This window comes from Rhinichthys klamathensis, unplaced genomic scaffold (genome assembly GCF_029890125.1).
Source record: "Rhinichthys klamathensis goyatoka isolate OS25496 unplaced genomic scaffold, OSU_Roscu_1.1 h1tg000183l_1, whole genome shotgun sequence".
Lineage (NCBI taxonomy): Eukaryota > Metazoa > Chordata > Actinopteri > Cypriniformes > Leuciscidae > Rhinichthys > Rhinichthys klamathensis.
Genome location: NW_026606711.1, coordinates 1,454,898 through 1,480,714, shown reverse-complemented (window position 1 = coordinate 1,480,714; position 25,817 = coordinate 1,454,898). Strand labels below are relative to the sequence as shown.

The 25,817-nt window shown below is 44.9% G+C and overlaps 1 protein-coding gene across 2 annotated transcripts in view; it reads right to left on the bottom strand.

Moving 5' to 3' along the window:
• Positions 1 to 25,817, bottom strand: part of cntnap3 (contactin associated protein family member 3) — a 193,344-nt gene that overhangs the window by 90,527 nt on the left and 77,000 nt on the right. For both annotated transcript variants that reach the window (XM_056261574.1, XM_056261576.1), the window contains exons 6-10: positions 18,088 to 18,263; positions 16,977 to 17,114; positions 16,331 to 16,592; positions 14,712 to 14,855; positions 12,511 to 12,682 (exon numbers count right to left, since the gene is read on the bottom strand). In XM_056261574.1, coding sequence (XP_056117549.1) covers positions 12,511 to 12,682; positions 14,712 to 14,855; positions 16,331 to 16,592; positions 16,977 to 17,114; positions 18,088 to 18,263 — 892 coding nt within the window. The remainder of the gene's footprint in view (positions 1 to 12,510; positions 12,683 to 14,711; positions 14,856 to 16,330; positions 16,593 to 16,976; positions 17,115 to 18,087; positions 18,264 to 25,817) is intronic.

Sequence of the window (25,817 nt, the reverse complement as noted above, 5' to 3'; positions counted from 1 at the left end):
AACAGAATAAAAACAGGTCGTATACACTTCTACTAATGCTGATTATCATCACAAATCACTATAACAACTGCTCACAATTAGTGTTAGAGATTAGTAAAGTATTTAACCGTGTTGAGTAACTCATCTCCGCCAGCCAAAACACCCTAGCAACAAGTCAAAACACTGTAGTAACAACAGCAGCAACCCTCAAACCAAGACAGTGACTGCTCTTTAAACAGAGAGGCAGGACTTAATGTCAAGCATCGGTAATGATACTATTGATTTGTTCATCATATCAAAAGCATAATAAAAGCTGTATTTCTGTAACCTTGAGCAGGAGTGTGAGTCCACATGGGTCTGAGATTCAGTGAAAGTGTCGACAATGCAAAAACTCCCTCTTTATTCTGTCCATTATTCACCTTTACAATAACACTTACTCAGCACTTTAGTCAAAGTGAGCACTACATCACACACTGTTCCTCCCTGCGTCACTGTATAATCACTCTACACACCTAAACAACTTCCTCAGGGGAACCTTTGGCTTGGCACGTTATTTAATGACAGACAAACCGAATCAACGAACAGCAGCTCGATACGGAAAATAAAATGCAACCTGCATAGATAAATGTTTGAACATGTTTGCATGTTTAGTTCAGTCACTGGCATCCAGTTTCCTTCTCAGAATAAAAGTAATTTCAATCCAATTTTGTGCACAATTTTCTGAACATTTCGTTTTCATTTCAAGTCAGGTAGTAGACTTAAATAGAATAAAATTTATTCTAAATGCAAATAATAAACTGCAACTAACTATTTAATCATGCGTAGGACAGTAAAATAAACAATTAAACATTTAATTAAAATAAATAGACTTATCCCAACACATCCCATATGTTTGGTTACCAATGTCATATACTTCAGAAGGCTCCAGATGCTTCAATGATCGATATTCTATAAAAAATAAGATACTATTATTTTAATCATCAATTTATTTATTAATTAATAATTTTTCATATTAGAAATGGAAGGTCAAGTCTAGTATATTACATAATGGGATACAGTATCAATGCATACAAATGAAATGTTAAATAATATGTAAAAATGAGTATGCAAAAGTATGCAAATATAAAAAAAAATACGTTTGCATATTTAATTCAGCGAGTGGTATCAGTTATCTTCTCAGAATTTTTTGTTTTATTTGTGCATTCTAAATTCAATTTTGTGCACAATTTTCTGAACGCAAATAATAAAATGCAACTAACTGTACGTATAATTGTGCAAAGTTAAATAGTAAAATAAATACATAAAAATCAATGCATTCAAAAAATGTTGCAGAGTGTACATACTGTATAAAGCTGAAATGGTAAGAATAGCATGGCAGTGTTTTATTCTGAACACATGCATTGGATAATTTGTACTACAACACAGTACAAGGTCAACTTTTGTCATCCAAACCAAACCAAACGACAGCAGCACCACCAGCGTTCACTGTAAGCACACCTCAGCTCTCTGCTTCCCTCATATTATCTCTGATCTGGGGTTAATAAACCGCTCTGCTTCGGTCTAGTCCACACTTAGACTCATTTTGCACAGGGCCCGTGGGTTCACATGAGGCACATGTAAAGCCAATGAGAGCTGCTGCCATCCCATATTTCTTAGTTATGGGCAGCAATGTTATTTGAGAACAACCTACAGCCCTTTTCCAGAGGTAATAACCCTCACAGTGGAGCCGGTGTTTCTGCATGGAGTGAGAGGACATCACCCACGGTCTGCCCTCGTCTCTTTCTCCTGCAGACTCAATAACACTGTGTGCGTTAATGAGAGCGGAGAGCTACCGAACTCCATTCAGCCTTTCACAGCACAACCAGGGGTGTGATACTGATGTAAACTGCATTTCCAAAAGTGTCAGCATGATTTATTCATTCCGGTTTTACAGTATTTAACGCAGCATTTAAAAAAACAAGCAGCATCTTAGGCTGGAAATATACGGCAGAATTATAATGTTAAAGCGTCTATATGTAGAATTCAGAAGCCTTTGATATTAGCGACACCGGTGGCCGTAAAGTGAACTGCAGCCAGCACATGTAAGAGACTGAACGTGATTCAAGGCCTCAATTCATACTTTGCACGTGACGTCACAAGTACTGGCTGGCGGGCAAGAACGTCGTTCTCCAGCAACGAAACCCAGTAAACTAATCAAGGATCTTGCCAGGACGTCGCCAGTTTTACTATACAAAAGTTGGTGTTTTGAGGTTTGTGATATCTATGGTTTTCAATGAGAACCAGAGATGACCCAACAGTAGAGCTAGAGTATTTACGGAGGAATTATTACTGCTCGATTATCTTAAAAAACCTTGTCTGCTTTACACAATTTAGCTACCTTGGAGTTAATCCTATTTCTAGTCCATAGTTATGCAGCTAGCTCGCTAACAGACTTGATAGCTAAAAGACCCATAAGGCCGTGTGTCCACCAAAGGACAGATGCTCTGCTGAAGACGCCTAGCAGCGCAGCGTTTTTTCCGTTGAGACGTTTCGTTGCTATGATACAGAATATCCGCAGCACAGTTTACTTGTAACTGATTTCGCAGATAATTTGTTTCATACTAAAAATGTATTTTTCATCCATTTTGTTCGGTTAGCTCTGCTGGTTGATGTCGTTGTACAGAAAGAATGTTGTGACAGTTGGTCGGTGTGGTATTAGTCCCGCCCCTCCTCCACTGTGATTGGATGGCTGGGTAAAAAGTGACAGTGATGAGCGCTGCGTTTTACCCAAAGTTGAACATTCTTCAACCCTCGGCGACCAGTAAAAACGCCGAGCTCTCAGCTCTTCAGCGTGGAAAAAAACGTCCAGCGCCTCGTTACGCTCATGGCGTTCTAAAAATGCGGCGCTCCCATTGAAAACAATTGAAAACATACGCCAGGGGCGTGGAAAAACGCTTTGGTGGACACACGGCCTAAGACCTGGAACTACAGGACTCTACGTTAAAAATACCCGTTTGTTGCCCGCCAGGTATCCATGGTAGTCACGTGACTGCAAAGTATGAATATACTCATGGTGAAATTCTTTTTCGTGCTGCACGCTTTCCTCTCAATAACAAAATAAACACAACAAAAGTGACAGCGGTGAGAAAACAGCAGTTAAGAAAGCATCTGATCATGGCGATGTGGATAAGTTTGCACCAGCTCCGCAATTCAACAGCATTATGTCAACAGATAAGTTATGATAGTTTGATTATAAAGTATATTTGAGACTATAGACTGTATAGATCTGGCTATGTGAGTAGGGCTGTCGCGATAACCGCAATATTGCAATACCGCGCTACTGACAGGCCAACCGCAGAGGAATGCAAGTAACCGCAGCAACCGCCAAACCGCGTTTTCTTTTTTCATAAGGCCACCCTTCGTAGTTCGTACCATGTGTATTGAATGTTAAATAAGTTAATAATGATAACAAGACTGTTTATCATGGTGATTTGTACAGAGGCTTCGTGGATTTGGACTTAAGCCTAAACAGACAGTGAATGAGATCGCCTGAGCGCGTGCGATTACCTGCGTCTGTCTTTGAAGTCAAGTTATGTATATTCGTGAAAAGGTTGCCGTTTCCAAGGAAAGCGAAATATTTGTCGTATCATCCTTTTAACGTGTAAGGGTATTTGCTGGTCAGCATTACACAGCGCGAGGAAGCCGTGGGGGGAAAGCAGCGAGTCAAGCATTGGTCTCTATTAGGTGAAGCAGTGCTTCAGCTTTGCCCAAAAGTGAAGCATTGCTGGCCAGCTGAGCCTTGAAAAGTGGAGCTCAAATTTAAAAAAAATAATTAACGCCTTGTTTTATTACATCTATCATTTAAGGAATTAGCTTTTTTGAACGTTTTCGTTGAATGAACGGTTTAATGACTCCCTCAAAGACAGTCCGTTGGCATAACAATGTAACTGCGTGCTGAGTGACAGTCTTTCAATGCGCAGAAACGCTGTTTAGTTTCGGTTACATTGGTTACATTGTTTTTGTGTATGCTGACCACGTCATAACACGTATTTATAGCAACAAATAAATATAAATAAATAAATGGCGGTAATACCGCATATCGCGCTATTGAGCCACTCAAAATTACCGCAAGGGAAATTCCTTCACCGCGACAGCCCTATATGTGAGACTATAGTTTGAATTAATCCCTTTCCTTTGTATAACACATTGACATTATAGTACAGAACGGCTCTTTCGGCATTATCCAGAACATTGTATAAGCATTCGTTTCATGTGTCATAGAATGGAAGGTTTTTGAGAGGGTGCGTAAATGTCACATTTCACAATACTGTAAACTGGATATTTAATTGTGCATTTACTCTGTTTTTGCATTTATATTACTTTTGCCTAATGCTACTTATACATAACAATTTTTTTCAAAAAATCTAATACCAGTTGATGATACTGATACCCTAAGTTCCCTTTCGAGAGGTTCCTCCTATTGCGTAATAGCTTTACGCTATGGGAAAACTCCTTTTCTCGAGAAATATTGAAGTCTTTATGTAAAACGCATTGCAGCTGCACAGCATACAGCAATGAGCGAGGCAGCTCGGTCATTGGCTGTGCTGCGGCAACTTGCACGAACCAATGACGGGGCGACTCTGAACCCGCTTCCAATGAGCGTGCTTCGCGCCCACGCGCGTCAGAGCCCGCCAAGATGGGCGTGGCCAAGGGCTATATATTGGGCGCCCCGTCGTCTGAGTTCTTTAGATTTAATCTCCTTCAGCAAAGAACCTTCTCTTCGCTGGATCCTCCGGATTTGTTGGAGTCTTTTCGCCGCCGCCGTCGACAAGCCTACAGCAGGACTGCTTCGAGGACGCCGGCGCCTTCAGCCGCCTTCGATCGCCCTTCTGCTAAGCCATCCGGCGCGCACCATCTATATCCTTTTACAAAGCTATCAGTGTTCGCCCCCGCGACACTTTTTCTAAAAGAGTCAAATTTCCAAGGCGTTGTTTCAATGCCTTCCTGCGCCTCGTGTCGAGGCCCTCTTCAGGACGGGGATCGTCACATCATCTGCGCCCGCTGCTTGGGACCGGACCACGCAGAGGCTGCCCTTACTCGAGGCGGATGTCCCGAGTGTGACGCCCTGGGCCTCACCGAGCTGCGCGCTCGCTTCGCCGTTTTCACCGCGAAAGAGCCCACCTCTTCCGTGCTGCCATCTCCTCTAGTCGAGCCGCAAAAGAAAAAACGCCGCTCACAGAGGGCGCCGGAGCACGCGGTTTGCAGTGATGTCACGCCGGGCCAATCCCCGCGTGCTTCACCACCACCCGTAGACTCCCCGCCGCCAGTCCAGTTCACACAGGCGGACCAGCACCCCTCCAGCGGAGCGATGGGGCTCGTCTCGTTTGGCGCGTCAGGGGATGACGATGATAAGGATGACAGTTTTTCCTGTGATGCTGCATCCGACGATTGGCCGGGCTCGTCCTTCGACCCCGCGCCATCGACATTAGCGGGCACGAGCGCGGGCTCCAGCATGGACTCTGAGATCGTCCGCATTCTCTCTAAGGCCGTGGAAGACCTCGGGCTCGATTGGTCTTCCCCGGAAGAACCCGCCCGCAGCCGACTGGACGAGTGGTTCCTGCAGGGGCGCCGACAGGCTCCTCGACAAAGACCCTCCCCCTTCTTCCCGGAAGTTCACGACGAACTCACGAAGTCGTGGAAAGCCCCGCACTCCGCTCGCCTGAAGCCTTCTTTTTCTTTGTCGCTCTCCTCTGTGGACGGCGCGAAAGAAAGAGGCTATGAGGGGACTCCGCCCCTCGAGGAAGCTGTGGCCAATCATCTGTGTCCACCCTCCAACGCTGGATGGAAAGCTAAAGCTTCTCATCCCTCGAAGCCTTGCCGATCTACTTCAGCTCTCGCCGGTCGCGCATACGCCGCCGCCGGCCAAGCTGCATCAGCGCTTCACTCTATGGCTGTCCTCCAGGTTTTTCAAGCCAAACTTCTCCGCAGTATGGACGAGTCTGGACCCGATCCTGAGGCATTTAAGGACCTACGCAGCGCCACTGACATAGCGCTGCGAGCTACAAAAGCCACCGCCCAATCCATCGGCCGTGCTATGGCTAACCTGACTGTCCTTGAGCGCCATCTGTGGCTGACGCTAACAGAAATGAAGGATGCAGATAAGGCGTCATTTCTCGACGCGCCTATCTCCCAAAGCGGCCTGTTTGGACCAGCGGTGAAGGAGTTCGCCGAGCGCTTCACCGAAGCCCGTAAGGACTCACAGGCTATGCGTCACTTCCTGCCCAAGCGATCTAGCTCATCGCAGAGCCGCCAACGGCCGCCTCAGCAGCAGCGAGCTAAGACGGCGCCCCCCGTTTCTCAGCCCAAACCTGAAACGGATTTTCGACGCCGCTCGCGCTCCGCCAACAGGAAACAGCCGCCCGAGCGACGGGGACCTCGGCCCAGGATTGTGCTGAACCCAGAGCCTCGTAAGTCCTCCTAGCTACAGGGAGGAAAAGGGAGAGCGCGTGTCTCGCAAGAGCCAGACCGTTCTCTCCAAAACGTTTAAAGCATTACCCAGTCCCCTCACAGGCGGCTGGAAATGTCTATAAAGCAGCCAATGTGCCAGCCACACAGCTCGCCCACCTGCAAACAAACGCCGTTTTTACGGCGACACACAGAAATCACATAAAGAGCTATTTTCTGCCTGTGTCATTAAAGGGTCACGTGTCAACACCAAAGTGCGCATTCCCACATATCAAAACTGTAAACTCAGTGCCAAATGTTTTCCCAGCTCAGGCTGGACGCCCCATAAATGTAGATTGTGTGCCAACTGTTACGTATGCACCACTACACACAAGCACTGTTCCCACAGTTATAAACACTTCCCCAGTAAAAGCGGGAAGTTGTATAAGAGTAGCGCGTGTGCCCGCTGTTATGCACGCACCCCATCTCACAAACACTGTTTATATGGCCAAAAACCTCCCGCCACGAGCGGGAAGTTTTATGAAAGTGGCGCGCGTGCCTACCACAGTCTATGCACCCCCACCCATAAGCACTATACACACAGTGTTAAACATTTCCCCATCTCACTCTGTGAGCATTACAGCGAGCGTGCCTGTAATCTCACACGCACCCCTGCACTCGGCATTCAACAAAGCTGCTCAGCGCGCGCCTATGTTTCGGTCTATGCGCCTAAGCTCGGTATTTACACAGAACGATTCGCTGGCGGGGGCCATACGTCACTGCGACACGCCCCCGGCCAGCATTCAGCCCATATCTGTGCGAGCGAAAGCTTGGGAAAATATCCCCGACATGGCGAAATGGGTTTTGAACATAATAAAACACGGTTACTCGCTCCAATTCGCTCGCAGACCGCCCCGCTTCACAGCAGTGGTAGAGACGAAAGTGAGAAAAGATGTTTCACATGTTCTACGCACCGAGATGCTCAAACTGATAGAGAAAGGCGCTATAGAAACAGTGCCCCCCTCTATGAGCGAGGCAGGTTTTTACAGCCGCTATTTTCTCGTCCCGAAAAAGGATGGCGGTCTCCGCCCCATCCTAGATCTCAGACATCTGAACAAAGCTTTAATGATTCGCTCGTTCAGAATGTTAACAACCAAGCATATCCTCGCGCAAGTTCGCCCGGGGGATTGGTTTCTGTCAGTGGATCTGAAAGACGCTTACTTTCACATTCCAATAGCGCCTCATCACAGGCCATTTCTGAGATTCGCTTTCGAGGGACAGTCATACCAGTACACAGTACTACCATTCGGCCTGTCACTGGCACCCCGTACATTTACGAAATGTATGGATGCAGCACTTTCCCCCCTGAGACAGCGGGGAGTGCGAATACTAAATTATCTCGACGATTGGCTAATACTAGCACAATCAGAGAGCCAGTTAGTGACACACAGGTCTTGGATTATCAGTCATCTAGAGTGCCTAGGTCTAAAAATCAATTTTGCAAAGAGCATGCTATCCCCCAGCCAGAATATTTCTTTTCTGGGAATAGTGCTAGACTCGGTGCAGATGACAGCACGCCTCTCATCAGAGCGCGCGCTCACTATTCGGCGCCTTGCAACATCGTTCAGAGCGGGTGCGCGCGCCCCCGTCAAGCGATTTCAGAGGATGCTCGGTCTCATGGCCTCAGCATCAGCTGTACTCCAGCTAGGATTGTTGCACATGCGTCCTCTCCAACGCTGGCTCAAGAGCCGTGTCCCCACTCACGCATGGCGCTCGGGCCACTTTTTAATCAGAGCAAATCACGGCTGCATAAAAGCCCTGACGCCCTGGAAAGCTGTCGACTGGTATCAGTCCGGCGTGAGTTTGGGCGTGAACACAAGGAGAAAAATGATCACGACAGATGCCTCCAAAATAGGTTGGGGGGCCCTTTACGAGGGCAGGCCTGTCTCCGGCTTGTGGTCAAACCCGGAGAAGCGCCTACATATAAACTGTCTGGAATTGAAAGCAGTCGCTTTGGCTCTCAGAGCCCTGCTCCCGTACCTGAAGGACGAGCACGTCCTAGTCCGAACGGACAACATGACGGTAGTCTCGCATATAAATCGTCAGGGTGGACTCAGATCGAGCTCCCTGCACTCGATGGCCAGGGAGCTCCTACTATGGTCCCAGCGCAACCTGCGCTGGCTGAGAGCGCCGCATGTGCCAGGTGTTCTGAACCAGGGAGCGGACATGCTGTCCAGAGACAAAGTTCTCCCAGGAGAATGGTCTCTCCACCCCCTGACGATTCAGTGGTTATGGCAAACCTTTGGCAGAGCAGAGGTCGACCTCTTTGCCTCCAAGGAAAATGCGCACTGCCCTCTCTTCTTTTCAAAGAGCACAGACGCGCTCGCCCAAGTCTGGCCGAGCCGACCGCTGTATGCCTTCCCTCCGGTCGCGATGCTACCTCAGGTCATCAGTCGGATCAGGGAGGAAAAATGTGCAGTGCTCCTGGTAGCCCCACTCTGGAAGAACCAGACGTGGTTTCCAGAACTGATGCAGATGACGCAATCTGCCCCATGGCCGATTCCACTGAGGCTAGATCTCCTCAGGCAGGCCAACGGGATGATCCTCCATCCCCGCCCCGATCTGTGGGCCCTCCATGCGTGGCCCCTCAACGGATTCCCGGGAACCTCCCCAGTGGAGTGTTGAGAACCATCACTGAGGCGCGAGCGCCCTCTACGAGGCGCTTATATGCCCAGAAATGGAAGGTGTTCAGTGACTGGTGTAAATCCAGGAACCTGAATCCTGAGACATGCGAAGTGCCGAGTGTGCTCGTTTTCTTACAAGAGCTGTTGGAGGCAGGCCGCACCCCCTCCACGCTCAAAGTATATGTGGCTGCCATAGCGGCATCACATGAACCGGTCGAAGGACGCACACTAGGGAAAAACTGCCTAGTTGTTCGTTTCCTGAGGGGCGCCAGGAGGATGAATCCCCCACGCCCCCCCTCGGTGCCGATTTGGGACCTGGCCACGGTCCTGGACGCACTTAAGCGTGCCCCGTTCGAACCCCTCCGAACTGTGCACCTTAAACAGCTCTCGCTCAAAACTGCTCTCTTGCTGGCTCTCGCCTCGGTCAAGAGAGTGGGCGACCTGCACGCGCTGTCATCAAGCGCTAACTGCCTGGAGTTTGGACCTAACGACAGCAGGGTTGTCCTCAGGCCAAAACACGGGTATATTCCTAAGGTGCTCTCTACTCCTTTCAGAGCACAGGTGATATCTTTGGCCGCGCTATCGTCCCCAGCAGACGAAAGTGACGCTAATTTACTCTGCCCGGTCAGGGCACTCAGAGTATATTTGGAACGCTCTGCCCTGTTCAGACAGACAGAGCAGTTGTTCGTATGCTTTGGCGACCGCACTAAAGGTCTGGCTGTGTCAAAGCAAAGAATATCGCGCTGGATAGTTGATGCTATAGCGCTGGCTTATGAAGCCAAGGGCCTTCAGTGCCCCTTGGGCATCAGAGCTCACTCTACGAGAGGCATGGCCTCCTCGTGGGCGTGGTCGAGTGGGATACCCATTCAAGATATTTGTGCGGCTGCAGGCTGGGCCACACCTTCCACATTTATCAGGTTTTATAACCTACAGGTCCCCTCATTGCATTCTAACATACTGTCGGTCTAACTATCATAGGCTGGGGTGTGTACATGCTGAGCATTGTCTCCTCCCTCATAGAATCACATCTTTGAAACTGATGTGGAGGATTTTTCATACATGACAGTACATGAAAATGTGCTTGTGTGTGTCTCTGGACGCCCATCGGGCCGTTCCACGTTGTCCTTTATAAAACCCGCCTTCGGCTGGCTCGTTGGATAATTACTTCGCTCAAAGGCTCAGGCTCCGGCCTCCGGCTTAATAGAAGCGAAGTCAGCACGCACGGCGTTTTACATGGCGTTCCCATAGCGTAAAGCTATTACGCAATAGGAGGAACCTCTCGAAAGGGAACGACTCGGTTACTAACGTAACCTCGGTTCCCTGAGAGGAGGGAATGATGCCGTGCTTGTGCTTGGTCAGTTTGCTTCAGTCGATTGAACCTAAAGAACTCAGACGACGGGGCGCCCAATATATAGCCCTTGGCCACGCCCATCTTGGCGGGCTCTGACGCGCGTGGGCGCGAAGCACGCTCATTGGAAGCGGGTTCAGAGTCGCCCCGTCATTGGTTCGTGCAAGTTGCCGCAGCACAGCCAATGACCGAGCTGCCTCGCTCATTGCTGTATGCTGTGCAGCTGCAATGCGTTTTACATAAAGACTTCAATATTTCTCGAGAAAAGGAGTTTTCCCATAGCGTAAAGCTATTACGCAATACTCGTTCCCTCCTCTCAGGGAACCGAGGTTACGTTAGTAACCGAGTCGTTAGGGCTGTCAAACGATTAATCGCGATTCATCGCATCCAAAATAAAAGTTTGTGTTTACATAATATATGTGTGTGTACTGTGTATAATTATTTTTAATACATAAATACCCACACATGCATGTGTATTTAAGAAATATTTGCATGTATATACTGTATATAGACTGAATGTAGCCTATTTATAATGTATATTTTATATAAATATAAACATTTTATATATAAATAACATATTTTTCTTAAATATATACATGTGTGCATTTATATACAAAATAATTATACACAGTACACACACATATATTATGTAAACACAAACTTTTATTTTGGATGCGGTTAATCGTGATTAATCGTTTGACAGCCCTACCCTAAGTGATGTTAGTGACGCAGAAATGACACACTTCAGCTTTAAAATATATTTTTAAAAAATGTAATAAAAAAAATGATTGTGATATTTTTTAAATCATTAAAAAAAAAAGAAAAAAAAGTCTGGAACACTTTCATTCATGTCACAAACGTGGAGGATGAGTCTGTTCAAATCACTAACTCTATACCGCATTAACTTTGCAAACATCAAAACACAGTAAACCAAAAAAAAACAAATGAACAGAAATCCCAGGAGTCTTCAGAGCTCTGAACAAGTGTGACAGACGAAAGCGAGACCTTTCAGAATGTAAACGAGTACCTAGAGGCAATACAACTTTCAGAGAAAACAAATCCACATCTGCATCTAGTGTCACCACAAAAAAACAACAATATTCACTTGAGATATAAGTGTGTGCGCCACAGGTTCCCCTTCACTTTGAATTGCTCGGTCACAGCAGTGCATTTAGCGTCTATCAAAAAACACAGAAGAAAGAAAAACAGCCTCTTCTTCAGGAGATTTACCTCAGTCTCAAAGCTAAATAAACCTATTTCTGCCTCGAGCCAAATGAACCAAACATTCCCTGACATGAAACTAACAGCAGTGAACAGGACAGAGAACATTTTCACAGTGGAATACTGCAATATATACCCAAAACAACTCACTATATATTCAAATAGTATGAGAAACAGTGTGCAACGAAAAAAGACTTGCTATTATTGTCATTCAAGCAGTGATTTTGCAATCCAGTTTTGTGTAAAATATATCTTATCTTTGGGAGTCTGACTATCTAGAAAGTTTACAATATATGTACAGTATACATACTGCATACTAGTGATAAGACAGATATATCCACATGCCAATATTTGGCCATTTTGAGATTATTGGCACTGGTTGAAAACCATTTCTACTTGGCAAAACAGAAGCATTACATCCTCTTTTAGTGCCGTAATCTACAGACAGCCTTGTCAATGGAAAATAAACAATTATATGCTATAAAATAAGCATTCATTTGAACAATTTCATCTCATCTTCCATTGAAAAATGCATATCTAAAATGCGTAACTAGGACTGCAAAAATATGTCGTATGTCATTTTGAACTAAATTGTAAACTAAAGTATAACAAAACAGTAGGCTTCGTGTTTCATTTCGATAGATCAGATGGATAAATATTCAAATCAGGGCAGTTTCTCCCTGAGGCTCATCATCTGTGTCTTTTAGCAAATCAGTATTCTCTGCATTTCCATGGCTAATTAATCTCTATGTTTACATAATCAAGCCTAACGCATCTATTTGGCGAGGAAGAAAATGGAAAACGGAACGTTTTGCGAGTTCACATAAAAGCATAATTGACAGAAAGAGTGCTTACCTGTCAACTATCCCACACATGTCCATCTGTAGATCGCTAAAATTCCCAAACAACATCTGCTGCACTTTGATAAGATCCACTAAACCAGTGTCTGTTCGGATGAGGCGCATGCATCCTTGGAAAACACTGAACGGGTTTCTGCAGACAGTGCCGTCTTCCGTGTTCGGGCATCCTGCGCACAAAAACACTCTTTCACCTGATGCCAAATATACACAAAATAACTTTAATCCATTGCAGTGTTTGGTTTAGTGTAATTAATATATTGTTATAGTATATTAATGTGCAAGTGTGGCCATGTGGAGAGAGAGAGCAGGAGTAGCTGGCAAAAAAACATGGAAATAATTTATTTTGCTGTTTGTTTATTTTGGTCATTAAAAATAAGTTGAACGTTCGCCGGTTGCTGCCTCCTTCCTCCCTGAACTTCAACTTTTCTACATTACTATATGTATTTGCTTGATCAGTATCGTGGGTTTTGATTCTTCTGCTGTTGTAGGCTAGCCTGGTTAAAACCAGACCATTCTCAGTTGTAACTAAGTTATGGTCTGGCAAAGCGTCATAGACAAATCATTTCCAGAGGGGCGTCACCAACGGATGTCGTGGATAGACCTAAACCCAATCAGAGCGATGAAGGAGATGACGTATACAGAGCGGTGGAGAAACATCTCCGAGTGTTGTTCTTTGCTCGGTTTTTAACAAAAGGGAAACGTTCAAATCGCTTAAAACAGACGCGATAGCTGATTCGAACGAGTGATGTTCGACGGCGGCATCCATCTTTGTAATTAAACAAAATCTGCTTCAAAATCCCAGCGCTGTCGTCATCGTGTAAAGCCCGCCCCAACGTTTCTGATTGGTGCCTCGATTTCGGCGGATTGGAAATGGGCTTGAATGAGCTCTTTGCCAGACTAACTTTCAGAGCAAATCTAAATTTGCAGCCGGAAGTTGTCTGGGTTTTCCCAGGCTAGTTGTAGACCTTTGAAATAACTGAAATCATTTGGCGAAGTGATATGGACATGTGGCAGGCCCAGACCTGCCTGGAAATACTTGAACCATGCATTTCACTGAAAATAATTCCAATCAGATTCAAGCGTTCAACAGCCCCAAAGTTAATATTCTTTCTCTTTGTCTTTTTTTATATCAATGTGGTACACAATAATCCTATTCAAATATATGTGATAAACGAGTTAGGTCAAAAGTAATCAAAATGTAGTCCAATAGATTACATTAATAACTACCATTTTCATGTAATTTGTAATCAGTAAAGTGCCATCATTTACCCAGCACTATACACTAGGGGTGTAACGATACCCTCATGTCCTGATTCAATACATATCACGATACTGAACTCACGATACGATACTATTGCGATAATCCAAGACATATGATAAAAGGTTAGCAAAAATGAACTGTTGATTAAAATGCTAAATTTGGTGTTACAGTGTGTGTGTAAATGAATAGGCTTGGACTTGTGCTGATAACCCAATGCACAGGACAATAGAGGTAGAATAACAATATTCATGATTCTGAAGCTAAAAACACAGAATTATTTTAGACGAATATGCTTGCACTCTTTCACTGACTAGATATATTTAAAATAATGTAGGCCTCTTTTTACTTGTAACATAAGACATTTGGCATAATCAGGACCCAAAACATTTTCCCATTGCATTATTATACATTATATTCAACATTATACATACTAGTAGTTTAATATAGTACTGACACTAAAACTCTGTAAACTTGAATTTTTTCACACACACCAATTTTCATTTTGGGTGAACTATACACAATAAATATTGTCACTATCCACAATATATATTGTTGCACTTTTGTATTGCGATATATTGTGACACGGTATATTGTTAAACCCCTACTATATACATAATATGTGGTTTGACTGCGATATGATTTATGCTCTACTGCGGCTAAGGGAAAAACATTGCAGACGAAAGCGACTGATATGCATGTGTTACACTCTCTCCAGAGTCTGAGCTAAAGGCAATTAAGCCGGCAGCCTCCAGGAGCCGAGAGCCCAAACGCTTGAAAGGTAAACGAATGTGCTTTTCTCAGCGGAAGGTGTGTGTTGAGTGACACGGCGGATTGATTAACGTGAAGGATTGGGCTTGTGTAGAGGGAAATTACTCTGAGCTAGCTTGTTGCTTTGTGTTAGCAGAAGGCGATGGATGGCTAAAGGTTGCTCTTACCGCCTAAGAATATCTGTCCGTCAGGAGCGACAGGGAAGGAAGTGGTCGCTGCAGAGCTGTCGGTTTGGTCCAGGGTGACTGTGAGACGCCCTCGACGGACGACTAGCTCCACCGAGTGCCACTGACCATCATTTAAATTGGCACCTGTGGAAAAAGAACCAGCATTGTGGATCAGGCAAAAAATAACAGGCACTCAGCACTGCATTAGGGAGATTATTTTTTATATAAACCTCAGAAAAAAGGACAGCTTTCAGCATTAGACTTCAAGTATATAGGGAATGGGATACTGGCAAAGTATTAGGGCTATTTCAGCAAAATGCAAAACTGTGTACATTGTGTGGTCATATTTTGTATGCATGAAATACCTGTATGAAATCTGCCAAAAACTAGAGCACACTTATTGAATACTGTGAAAATACCGTATCCAACAACGCAAAGCTCATCTTTATTTTATTTCCGGTGTGTCAAGTGAACCTGAAAGCAACTCTTTCTTAATGCAATATTTGATTGGCCAAAAGGTGAGACATTTTTACACAAAATTGGATTATTTATGCATTTATACTTTTTTTTGGAGTATGTTGCACAGTATGCAAATTTTGTGCATGCACAGAATATAGTCGAGCAACTACATTTATCAAAGGTGCAAAATCTTATCCAAAGAGAGTTTACAACACCGTTTTCAGACAAAAACGGAAAACTTTTTTAGTGTTTTGGCTGTTCATTTAAAATGACAAAAGCGTTTTAGGTTTCAAAGTGCACGTTTTTGAAAATGATAGTGTTATCATCTCCGTGTAAACTACAAAAACATGAATTTGTGAAAACAGTGATGTCATGCACATGCTTATTACATGTTCAGTCTATAGTGTTTCTTTACTAAGTGACATCGCCAACTACTGGCCTGGCAGCAAAATACAGCATTTTTAGTCTTTTTCGCTGATCTTTTCATGCCAAACTTTTCAAAAATGCGAAGGAAAACTTTTCAGTTTTTAGTACATCGTTGTCATGTTAGATACATCCCACAATGCAATGTGCTCAATTTTACTATCTATCACCAGGGATATTATTGCTAGCTAAAGCTAAAACCATATAAAAAAAAAAAAAAAACATTTTCATAAGTTGAAATAAAATAAACATTGACTGAAATAAAATAACATATATTTTATCAGACTAACAAGAGTTTTAAACATTTAAAAATATATATTTTTAAATAAAAAATACAAAATAAACATTTATTTCCGAGATGATGCCTGGCTACCCAAGAGGTCACGTGAGAACAATATATCATGCTACTGAAATGTTTGTGCTTGCATACTGCATACTATTTTGACTAAATAGCAGGTGGTTTACCATATATAAAGCAATTCACTATTCTGCATTCATTTGGTTTATCAATAAAAACTAGTTTTAGCCAGAAAACTCAAAACCTTTCCTGATGTAAATTAAGATTTTTATACAGATTGCATTTTTTTGATTTTCTCATATAAACATGTTTACAATTCCACCTGTAGCCAATCTCAGAGCAGCAGGTGCCATTGATGTTGACTTTGAGCTAACCTTGACAAACAAGAGATGTGTTTCGCTTTTACTATCAAACAAACAAAATGATATCGGAGTTCAACCTGCTGTGATGTCCGTCATGATGCGCCCGGTCTTATGGATCTGTAGTCGTGCTCTCGCCTCGCTCAGATAAAGCCACAGCGTTCCTGCATTATGCTGCAGGTCAAAGGTCATCAGCAGGCCCGCTCTGTTCCACGTTCTGAATTGCAGACTGACCGACACACTTTCTCCACCGGACACCCACGGCAAACCGAGGAAACTTCCAGGACTGGCAAACGTCGCTGGCACATCAATGGATTCGGTGCATGTAAAGGTGACATTCCCCTATGAAAGCACAAAATATTGTAGTATAACCGAGAGCATTTTTTTATACGAGCTACATTGGTGAGAGTAGAGTACCTCAGCCATGACGTCTGCCTCATAAATTATGCATTTGCTTTCCTGGCTGTTCCTGATACCACTATCACGGTCATTACGACAATGAATTAAAGGGTTGGTAATTGGTTTAACCCCCAAATTCCCAAGGCAGTGGTTGTAAAAAAAACATACGGAGGAGATGAACGACGTACCGTATAATGGAGGAGAACATGGTACGGGTCACAGAAATGCAAAGCTCTCATTATGGAAAAATTAGGCAGCCAACAACTGACAATTGCTAAGAAGCAACCCGAAGACGTAACTGTATATGAACACATGGTTTCTGCTTACTGCAATGGCCACTTGCTTCTCTTTGGCTCGATTAATCACGCTGATATCGTTGTAAAGCACATTTTCCAAGCAGCCATGGAAGTTTCTTCTAGAATGGGATTTCTGGAGTCCAGCCATTGACGTACCACCAAAACTGATCTTGTGAAAGAAAGACAGATTCGTGTCAGAAATCACACCGATGAATGGAGTGTTACTCATTTAATATAAGCTAAACTCTATATACGACATACATACTCGATACTGTATCCAACAACGCAAAGCTCATCTTTATTTTATTTACAGTGTGTCAAATAAACCTGAAAGCAACTCTTTCTTGATGCAATATTTGATTGGCCTAAAGTTGAGATATGCAGTTTTAAAAATCATTTCAACTCATCCATGAATCCAAAAAACACGCAAAATATTTACAGTAATGAAACGCAGCAATACTGTAAAAAACTGTAAATATTAAAATAGTTTCAAAAATATAGCTTCAAGACTTTTAAGTGTTAACATAAGATTAGTGTGAGAAAATCACTTAGTAACCTTGTCAGTGTCAAGTTATTCCCAAATAAAAATATATATTATTTTAATATCTATATGCAAATGCATACATAATGAGAATAATAATAATTTGTATAACTATTATTATTAATAATGATTATTCTTATTATTAATTATGTATTTTTATTCTTTATTTCTTATGAAACTTTTACAGTTATATTCATTTATTTTAATAATTTTTAGATTTTATTTATTATTTTTTTATTTATTATTATTTCTTACCTTTTTAGTTTTTATAGTTATAGTGCCTTTTTATGACCCCCTTTAAAAAAAAAAAAAATTTATGCAAAGCATTTTGAAGTACCATTGTGTATGAAATGTGCTTTAAATAAACTTGCCTTGCCTTGAACATGATACTAGTTTACTGTAATATAAGATATGTGTTGAAATGGACATAAATTAGCAGTGTATAAGGTGAATAAAGTGAAAGCTCTTATTTAACACATGGACATTGTAGTTAATTTATGTTGTATGTATAATTCATGTGTGTTTTGTGCGCAATTTAAAATGCTACGAGCTTCTCTGTAAGTTACTGGACTGATGGCGTGAGAGGTCGTGAGAGGCTCACCTCGGTTATCTCAGAGTGACTCGAGTACTCGGGGAGCTGTAACTGCTGGGTGTTTTTGTCCACGGTGAAGTTAACTAGTCCTCGAACCCGCTCGATGGTGACGTGGTGCCAGTGCTGGTCGTCCAGCAGACTGCCGAGTGACACGAGCGGGTGAACATCCCCCAACGAACCCCTGCCTGAACCAAACACAGGACCTACTGTTGGTTAGGACGGTTTGTTGATGGTAAAGAGTTTGGTTACACCTTTAACGTCTTTCAGCAGAAACTGACATTAGAAAAAACGCAAAGACCATTTCTATTTCTGAGAAGTTAACTGGTTTAACATGGAGGTCATGTGACAACAATGCAGCTGTTTGAAACATTTGTTGTTTTACATATACAGTTTTAAAATAGTATTTTTTATACATATTAAGTAGTATACATGATTTACTGTCCAGTATGTGACAAGCAGTTTGCAGAACGTCAGATTTTGCAAAGTTAGACCCGTGTCTGTGTCAACATATTTTGTTCATCATGGAACAACATTCCAGTTCGAAAATGTATTCCTACCCCTAAACCTAACCTTACCCATTAGTTATCCCTAAAATCAGAGGGAAATGATGGTGAAAAACAATGATGTAGAAGCACCTAACCCTTTTTGTAAGCCTAAACGTGACATAAACTGTAAACTTGCCCCTCAAATCTGATTGGTTGATTTGAATGTTGTTGATCCAGGAACATGTTGCTTGCAAGTTTTCATTTCCGAACATAGCCAAGTATAATTATAGCCATGTATAATTTAAGAAAAAGAAGATTGAAAATAGCAGGGTTATTACTGTTAACTACAACTAAAACCATAAAAAAAAACATTTTATAACATTGAAATAAAATAAAATATAAAAAATGTTAAAAAATATATATAATATATACTGTATATATATATATATATATCAGCATTTCTCATTTTTGTTAAAGTTGAAGTACTAAGACAACCTAAAATACTAATACCACTACTTAAACTTAATACAAACTACAGACATATTAAAAAAAAAAAAAAAAACGAATAAAAATGACAAAATACACAACAAAATTACTAAACCTTTAGAGACAATATAAAAATAAAACCTAATTCATACTATAAAAGTATAACAGAAACACTAAAATAACACAGACAGTGAAATATATGCCTGCAGGAAACTTTCATTAGGAACGTGTCACAGAATGACAGCGCAGCACAGTAACAAAGAAATATTACACTAAAATAGCATTTTCTTGTAAAATGTACTCCAATAACCTTTGTTAAATTTACAACTTTGAAGAGAAACATTTCTCCATGTTGCCATGTCTGGTTGACAAGGAAAGAGAGTTAAGGTGAGGCAAACGGTACTTTAATAATCCAAACAAGACTTAAGGCAAAAAAACTCTAAAAACTATAATAGTATATCAGTGACACTAAAATAACACACACTCACAGACACTGAAATTTAGACCTACGGAAAACTTTCTTAACAAACGTGCCTGTTACGGTTTGGGCTTGGAGATGAATGAGGCAGACGAATCACTACAACAAAATCAAAGGTTTAATTTCCAGAAGGCAAAATACAACAAAGAGCTCCACACAGCGTATGTGCAAACATTGACCGACAAACACTGAATAAAGAACAGGAACTAAATACACAGATGATAATGGGGTACGACAGGTGACGGTGATGAAGAAGATTGACTAATTAACTAAACACAGGTGACTAAACTGAGGACAAACGAGGAGCGGGAAAACTGAATAGGACTAAACCAAAACACTGAAGAAAACGGGGAAAACAAAGAGTCAAACTGTGACAGTACGCCCCCTCCCAAAAAGGCGCGACCCCGCGCCGCACAACATCAACGGGGTGGGGGGGTGGGCGCCCCGGAGGCCGAGGAGAGCGAGGTCCGGAGCAGGAAGCCTCCAGGGCGGAGCAGGACGTGGACGTGACCAGGGCGGAGCAGGACGAGGGCGTGGCCAGGGCGGAGCAGGACGAGGGCGTGGCCAGGGCGGAGCAGGACGAGGGTGTGGCCAGGGCGGAGCAGGACGAGGGCGTGGCCAGGGCGGAGCTGTTGGACCCTCGGGCGTCCAGGGCGGAACAGGCTGTGGGCGTGGCCACGGCGGAGCAGTCGGACCCTCGGGCGACCACGGCGGTGAGGACCCTTCAGGCAGCCACGGCGGAGACGAACCCTCGGGTGGCCGTGGCGGAGAAGCCCCTTCGGGTGGCCGTGGCGGTGAAGCCCCTTCGGGTGGCCATGGTGGAGAAGCCCCTTCGGGTGGCCGTGGCGGTGAAGCCCCTTCGGGTGGCCATGGTGGAGAAGCCCCTTCGGGTGGCCGTGGCGGTGAAGCCCCTTCGGGTGGCCATGGTGGAGAAGCCCCTTCGGGTGGCCATGGTGGAGAAGCCCCTTCGGGTGGCCATGGCGGAGAAGCCCCTTCGGGTGGCCGTGGCGGTGAAGCCCCTTCGGGTGGCCATGGTGGAGAAGCCCCTTCGGGTGGCCGTGGCGGTGAAGCCCCTTCGGGTGGCCATGGTGGAGAAGCCCCTTCGGGTGGCCGTGGCGGTGAAGCCCCTTCGGGTGGCCATGGTGGAGAAGCCCCTTCGGGTGGCCATGGTGGAGAAGCCCCTTCGGGTGGCCATGGCGGAGAAGCCCCTTTGGGTGGCCATGGCGGTAAGGCCCCTTCGGGTGGCCGTGGGTCCTTGGGCGCCCACAGCGAGGGCCTATGGCCCCCCCCAAAAAAATTAATGGGGAGAGTGACAGAGTCATTACAAGTCTCTGGGCTGGACGGAACCAGCGGTGAAGGGGTCTCTGGGCTGGACGGAACCAGCGGTGAAGGGGTCTCTGGGCTGGACGGAACCAGCGGTGAAGGGGTCTCTGGGCTGGACGGAACCAGCGGTGAAGGGGTCTCTGGGCTGGACGGAACCAGCGGTGAAGGGGTCTCTGGGCTGGACGGAACCAGCGGTGAAGGGGTCTCTGGGCTGGACGGAACCAGCGGTGAAGGGGTCTCTGGGCTGGACGGAACCAGCGGTGAAGGGGTCTCTGGGCTGGACGGGACCAGCGGTGAAGGGGTCTCTGGGCTGGACGGGACCAGCGGTGAAGGGGTCTCTGGGCTGGACGGGACCAGCGGTGAAGGAAGCTCTGGGCTGGACGGGACCAGTGGCGAAGGAAGCTCTGGGCTGGACGGGACCAGCGGCGAAGGGGTCTCTGGGCTGGACGGAACCAGCGGTGAAGGGGTCTCTGGGCTGGACGGAACCAGCGGTGAAGGGGTCTCTGGGCTGGACGGAACCAGCGGTGAAGGGGTCTCTGGGCTGGACGGGACCAGCTGTGAAGGGGTCTCTGGGCTGGACGGAACCAGCGGTGAAGGGGTCTCTGGGCTGGACGGGACCAGCGGTGAAGGGGTCTCTGGGCTGGACGGGACCAGCGGCGAAGGAAGCTCTGGGCTGGACGGGACCAGCGGCGAAGGAAGCTCTGGGCTGGATGGTACCAGCGGCGAAGGAAGCTCTGGGCTGGACAGTACCAGCGGCGAAGGAAGCTCTGGGCTGGACGGGACCAGCGGAGAAGTCTCTGAAGGACTGGATGCATGGGCCAGAACTGATGTGTGTGTAGCCCACACACACAAAATCGCCGCAGACATCACCATCAATGTAGTGTCCTCTTGAGTGGACTTACGTGTGGTGTGCTTAGTCTCTGGCGGGTAGGCGTGCACCAGCAGTGAAGGCGGCTCAGGCTCTGGCGGGCAGGCGACGGGCTCAGGCTCTGGCGGGCAGGCGACGGGCTCAGGCTCTGGCGGGCAGGCGACGGGCTCAGGCTCTGGCGGGCAGGCGACGGGCTCAGGCTGTGGCGGGCAGGCGACAGGCTCAGGCTCAGGATCAGCGGGCTCTGGATCGGCTGGTGCTACAGTAAGGGAGGAGCCACAAACCCAAAGAGCTCGGTCCATAAACTCCATAAAAGACCGATCTAACTCTTCGAGCAGCAGAATCTGGGCCAGAGGATCATCGAGTCCTCTCCAGAACCGTTGCTTTAAAAACTCCTCCTCCCAGTAGACATCCTGGTGCAGATGCAGATAAACTTCGACAAACTCCTCCAAAGAACTCCCGTTCTGATCAAACAGAAACGCCTCCATTGCGTCGTCCTCCATACTCACTTTTGGGTCGGTCAATCTGTTACGGTTTGGGCTTGGAGATGAATGAGGCAGACGAATCACTACAACAAAATCAAAGGTTTAATTTCCAGAAGGCAAAATACAACAAAGAGCTCCACACAGCGTATGTGCAAACATTGACCGACAAACACTGAATAAAGAACAGGAACTAAATACACAGATGATAATGGGGTACGACAGGTGACGGTGATGAAGAAGATTGACTAATTAACTAAACACAGGTGACTAAACTGAGGACAAACGAGGAGCGGGAAAACTGAATAGGACTAAACCAAAACACTGAAGAAAACGGGGAAAACAAAGAGTCAAACTGTGACAGTGCCACAGAAGGACAGCAGAGAAGCTACACACATGTTCTCCCTTCAATGTTTTACGTTACGCAACACATCTATCAATTATTCATCAGAGTTACAGTGACGTGCCGTCGGTCAGTTACCATCAGAATATAAACAAGCTCTGCTTTGTTTTTATCCACATGCGAGGACGGCTGTACGCTCTGATGTCATTTAACATTTAGTGTTTCGCTGCTCAATATTTCATGATCTTTGTTCCTTTTAGAAAGCATGCGGGACGGCAGATCTGCTGCTCTCAGCCTTGACCTCTCCTGTTCGCTCTTATGACAATGATACTCATATTTGAGTTTGAAGAGCGGCTCTAATTAACGCCATGGGCACATGGAAAATTAATACATGACAAGACTTTTTCAATCTGTCATCATCTGACATCGAAAATTTGAGAAACGCCTGTCCTGTGAACGCCTGATAAAGTTTTGACAATTTTTGCCTGAGGCTTTAACACTGGACATCAAGTGACGACCTAACAAAGTACCAAAATAGTAAAAACAAATCCTTAAAGGGGGCCTATTATACCCTTTTTCAACGTCTTGATTTTGTCTTGACCTACTAGAATAGGTTTTCATGCTTGAATGTCCAAAAAACTCCCTCATATTCTGCATTGTTGCAGCTCGTCTCTTCCCAGTCTGTCAGTAACGCTCTGTTTAGTTCCTGTCTCTGTGAAGCCCCTCCTTCTGAAAAGCACACTGTGCTCTGATTGGTCAGCTGGATCAGTGTGTTGTGATTGGTCAAGCACTTCTAGCGTGTTTGGGAAATGTCCCGCCCCTTACCATAACCGCCAGTTTTAACACACTACTAACTAACTCAACCAGGCCCCGCCCCTTTATTCTGTGTATGAATTATTTAAATGAGGAATATTGTGACGTGTTCGTTCCAGGAAGAAACTCAAGACTACAATGGAGGTGTTTCAGGGAAAATCAGAAACACTGACACTGATATAGAGAAGAACTCCCGCTGGAGGGACTTTGTGCTTTGTAACTTTGCAGAGCTTTTTCATGCTCAAACATGTGAAAAAGCATAATGAAGATTAAACATATACATTTATTCTCTGAACCACCATCCTAAAGATATCTCCTACCGCTGTAAACAAACCTTTCTGAAAGGTTTACCACTGTCACCTGGAAGTCATCCTGTTTATGCAATAGATACATTTGTCTCCCCAAAACATGTCAGTTCTTAATATAACTATAATAACACACAGTAGAAGTGTTGCCTGAGTGTCAAAGCAGTAGGCGAAATAACATCTCAGCGTCTCCGTCAGAGTCAGGCCACACCACAGTTTATTTCACAGATCTGGAGCTGAGAGCGTCTGCTGTAAGTAGTTGATGAGTAAGGATTTGAGGCTTTAAAAAGTTACAGTTTACACCAGCCAGTCACGGGTTGTGCTAGCCTGGATGCCAGCCCGAACCCTGCCCACAACATTTTTTGGTCGGGAAGTTCGGTCTGGACTCGATCCATTGAGGAGTAATTATGATCGGTTCAGAAATTGTCGGGCCAATCAAATTGCCAGGGCGGGCTTTATACGATGATGGACAGATGATCTGCAGTTACGTAATCATCACGTTATCAAAGAGTGCTTGGGTTGAACTGGTTTCCCTCAGAGATGACTGCAGCTGGAGAACTGAGATGTATAGATTCCGCTATCGCGTCTGTTGTAAAAGAAATCGACAGCGCATTCATTTTAAAAGACGAACAGAGAACGTCAAGAGCGCGTAAGTTGTTTTTTTCTTAATATCCAGTTCTCCTGTTGCTCTGTTTACCATTTGTCAAGTAAGTAGGGCTATTTTCGATTCTTTGCTTCTTTGTAATTTTTATCTTCACTAAATATCTTTATTTGAAGTAGACACGTTCCTATTTTGAATATCTGCCGTCTTAAGGGTTGGAGTCTGTTTGTTATTGTAGCACTTAAGTATTGCTGTTCATAACAGCTAGTTTCGATTTGGGCCATTGTCGGGATATTTGCTTTCGCTGTGCTAATTGCAAGGGCTACCACAGCTGTCCTCACTCAGACGATTGATAGCATTATTTTTATGTAGTGTGCGCGCTGTCGCGGAAGCGTCAGCGGAAGCATTCAGCTCTCGTGTTCAGCCTCCTCGTGTGAAGACCGACTCGGGTAAAGACCTGCGACTCTACCTGCGCGACTCCACCGAGCAAGGACACCTGCAAGGCACTTAAAGTATCTTCTTCACCCTTTAATTTCCTACCTTTATCTTATTTCCCTTTATCATTATGTGCTTTCAACACATTCCTGTTGTCTCTCGACAACGCTCTCTCACCACGCACAGAAGGCAGCGCAATACTGCTTATCTGCGCCCTTTTCTCTCATCCTCACACTCACCTCTCACTCTTTCTATGGGTCTATGGAATTGTCAATCAGCAGTCAATAAAGCTGACTTCATTCCAGCCTTTGCATCTCATTTTACTCTTAATATCTTGGGCTTGACTGAGACCTGGATCCGTCCAGAAGACTCAGCAACCCCTGCTGCTCTCTCTAACAACTTCTCTTTCTCTCACACCCCTCGCCAGTCGGGGAGGGGTGGGGGCACTGGTCTTCTCATTTCTAACAATTGGAAATATTCACCTCTCTCTTCTCTATGCAATAACAACTCATTTGAATATCATGCTATTACACTTACAACTCCCATGAAGATCCATATTGTAGTTATTTATCGCCCCCCAGGTCAACTGGGAAGCTTTGTAGAAGAGCTGGATGTGTTGCTGTCCTCTTTCCCTCAGGATGGCATCCCACTTGTAGTCTTTGGCGATTTCAACATTCACCTAGCGAAGCCGTATGCAACAGACTTCATCTCTCTCCTAGCCTCTTTCGATCTCAAACGGCTCATCACCACCGGTACTCACAAGTCAGGCAACCAACTGGACCTGGTTTACAAACGCAACTGTATCACAGACAACATTTTGGTGAAACCTCTCCAAGTTTCAGATCATTTCCTCATTACTTTCAATCTACAACTCACTACCCATGCTCCACCAACCTCCCCACCATTTACTTTCAGACGAAACCTGCGCTCACTTTCTCCATCCCATCTTTCCTCTGCTGTGTCATCTTCTCTTCCCTCACCCTCACATTTCTCATCTCTGGATGTGAATACTGCAACGGATACTTTATGCTCCATCCTAACCTCTTCTTTAGACAATATCTGCCCTCTCTCCTCTAGGCCAGCACGCGCTACTCCCTCCAACCCCTGGTTATCTGAGGTT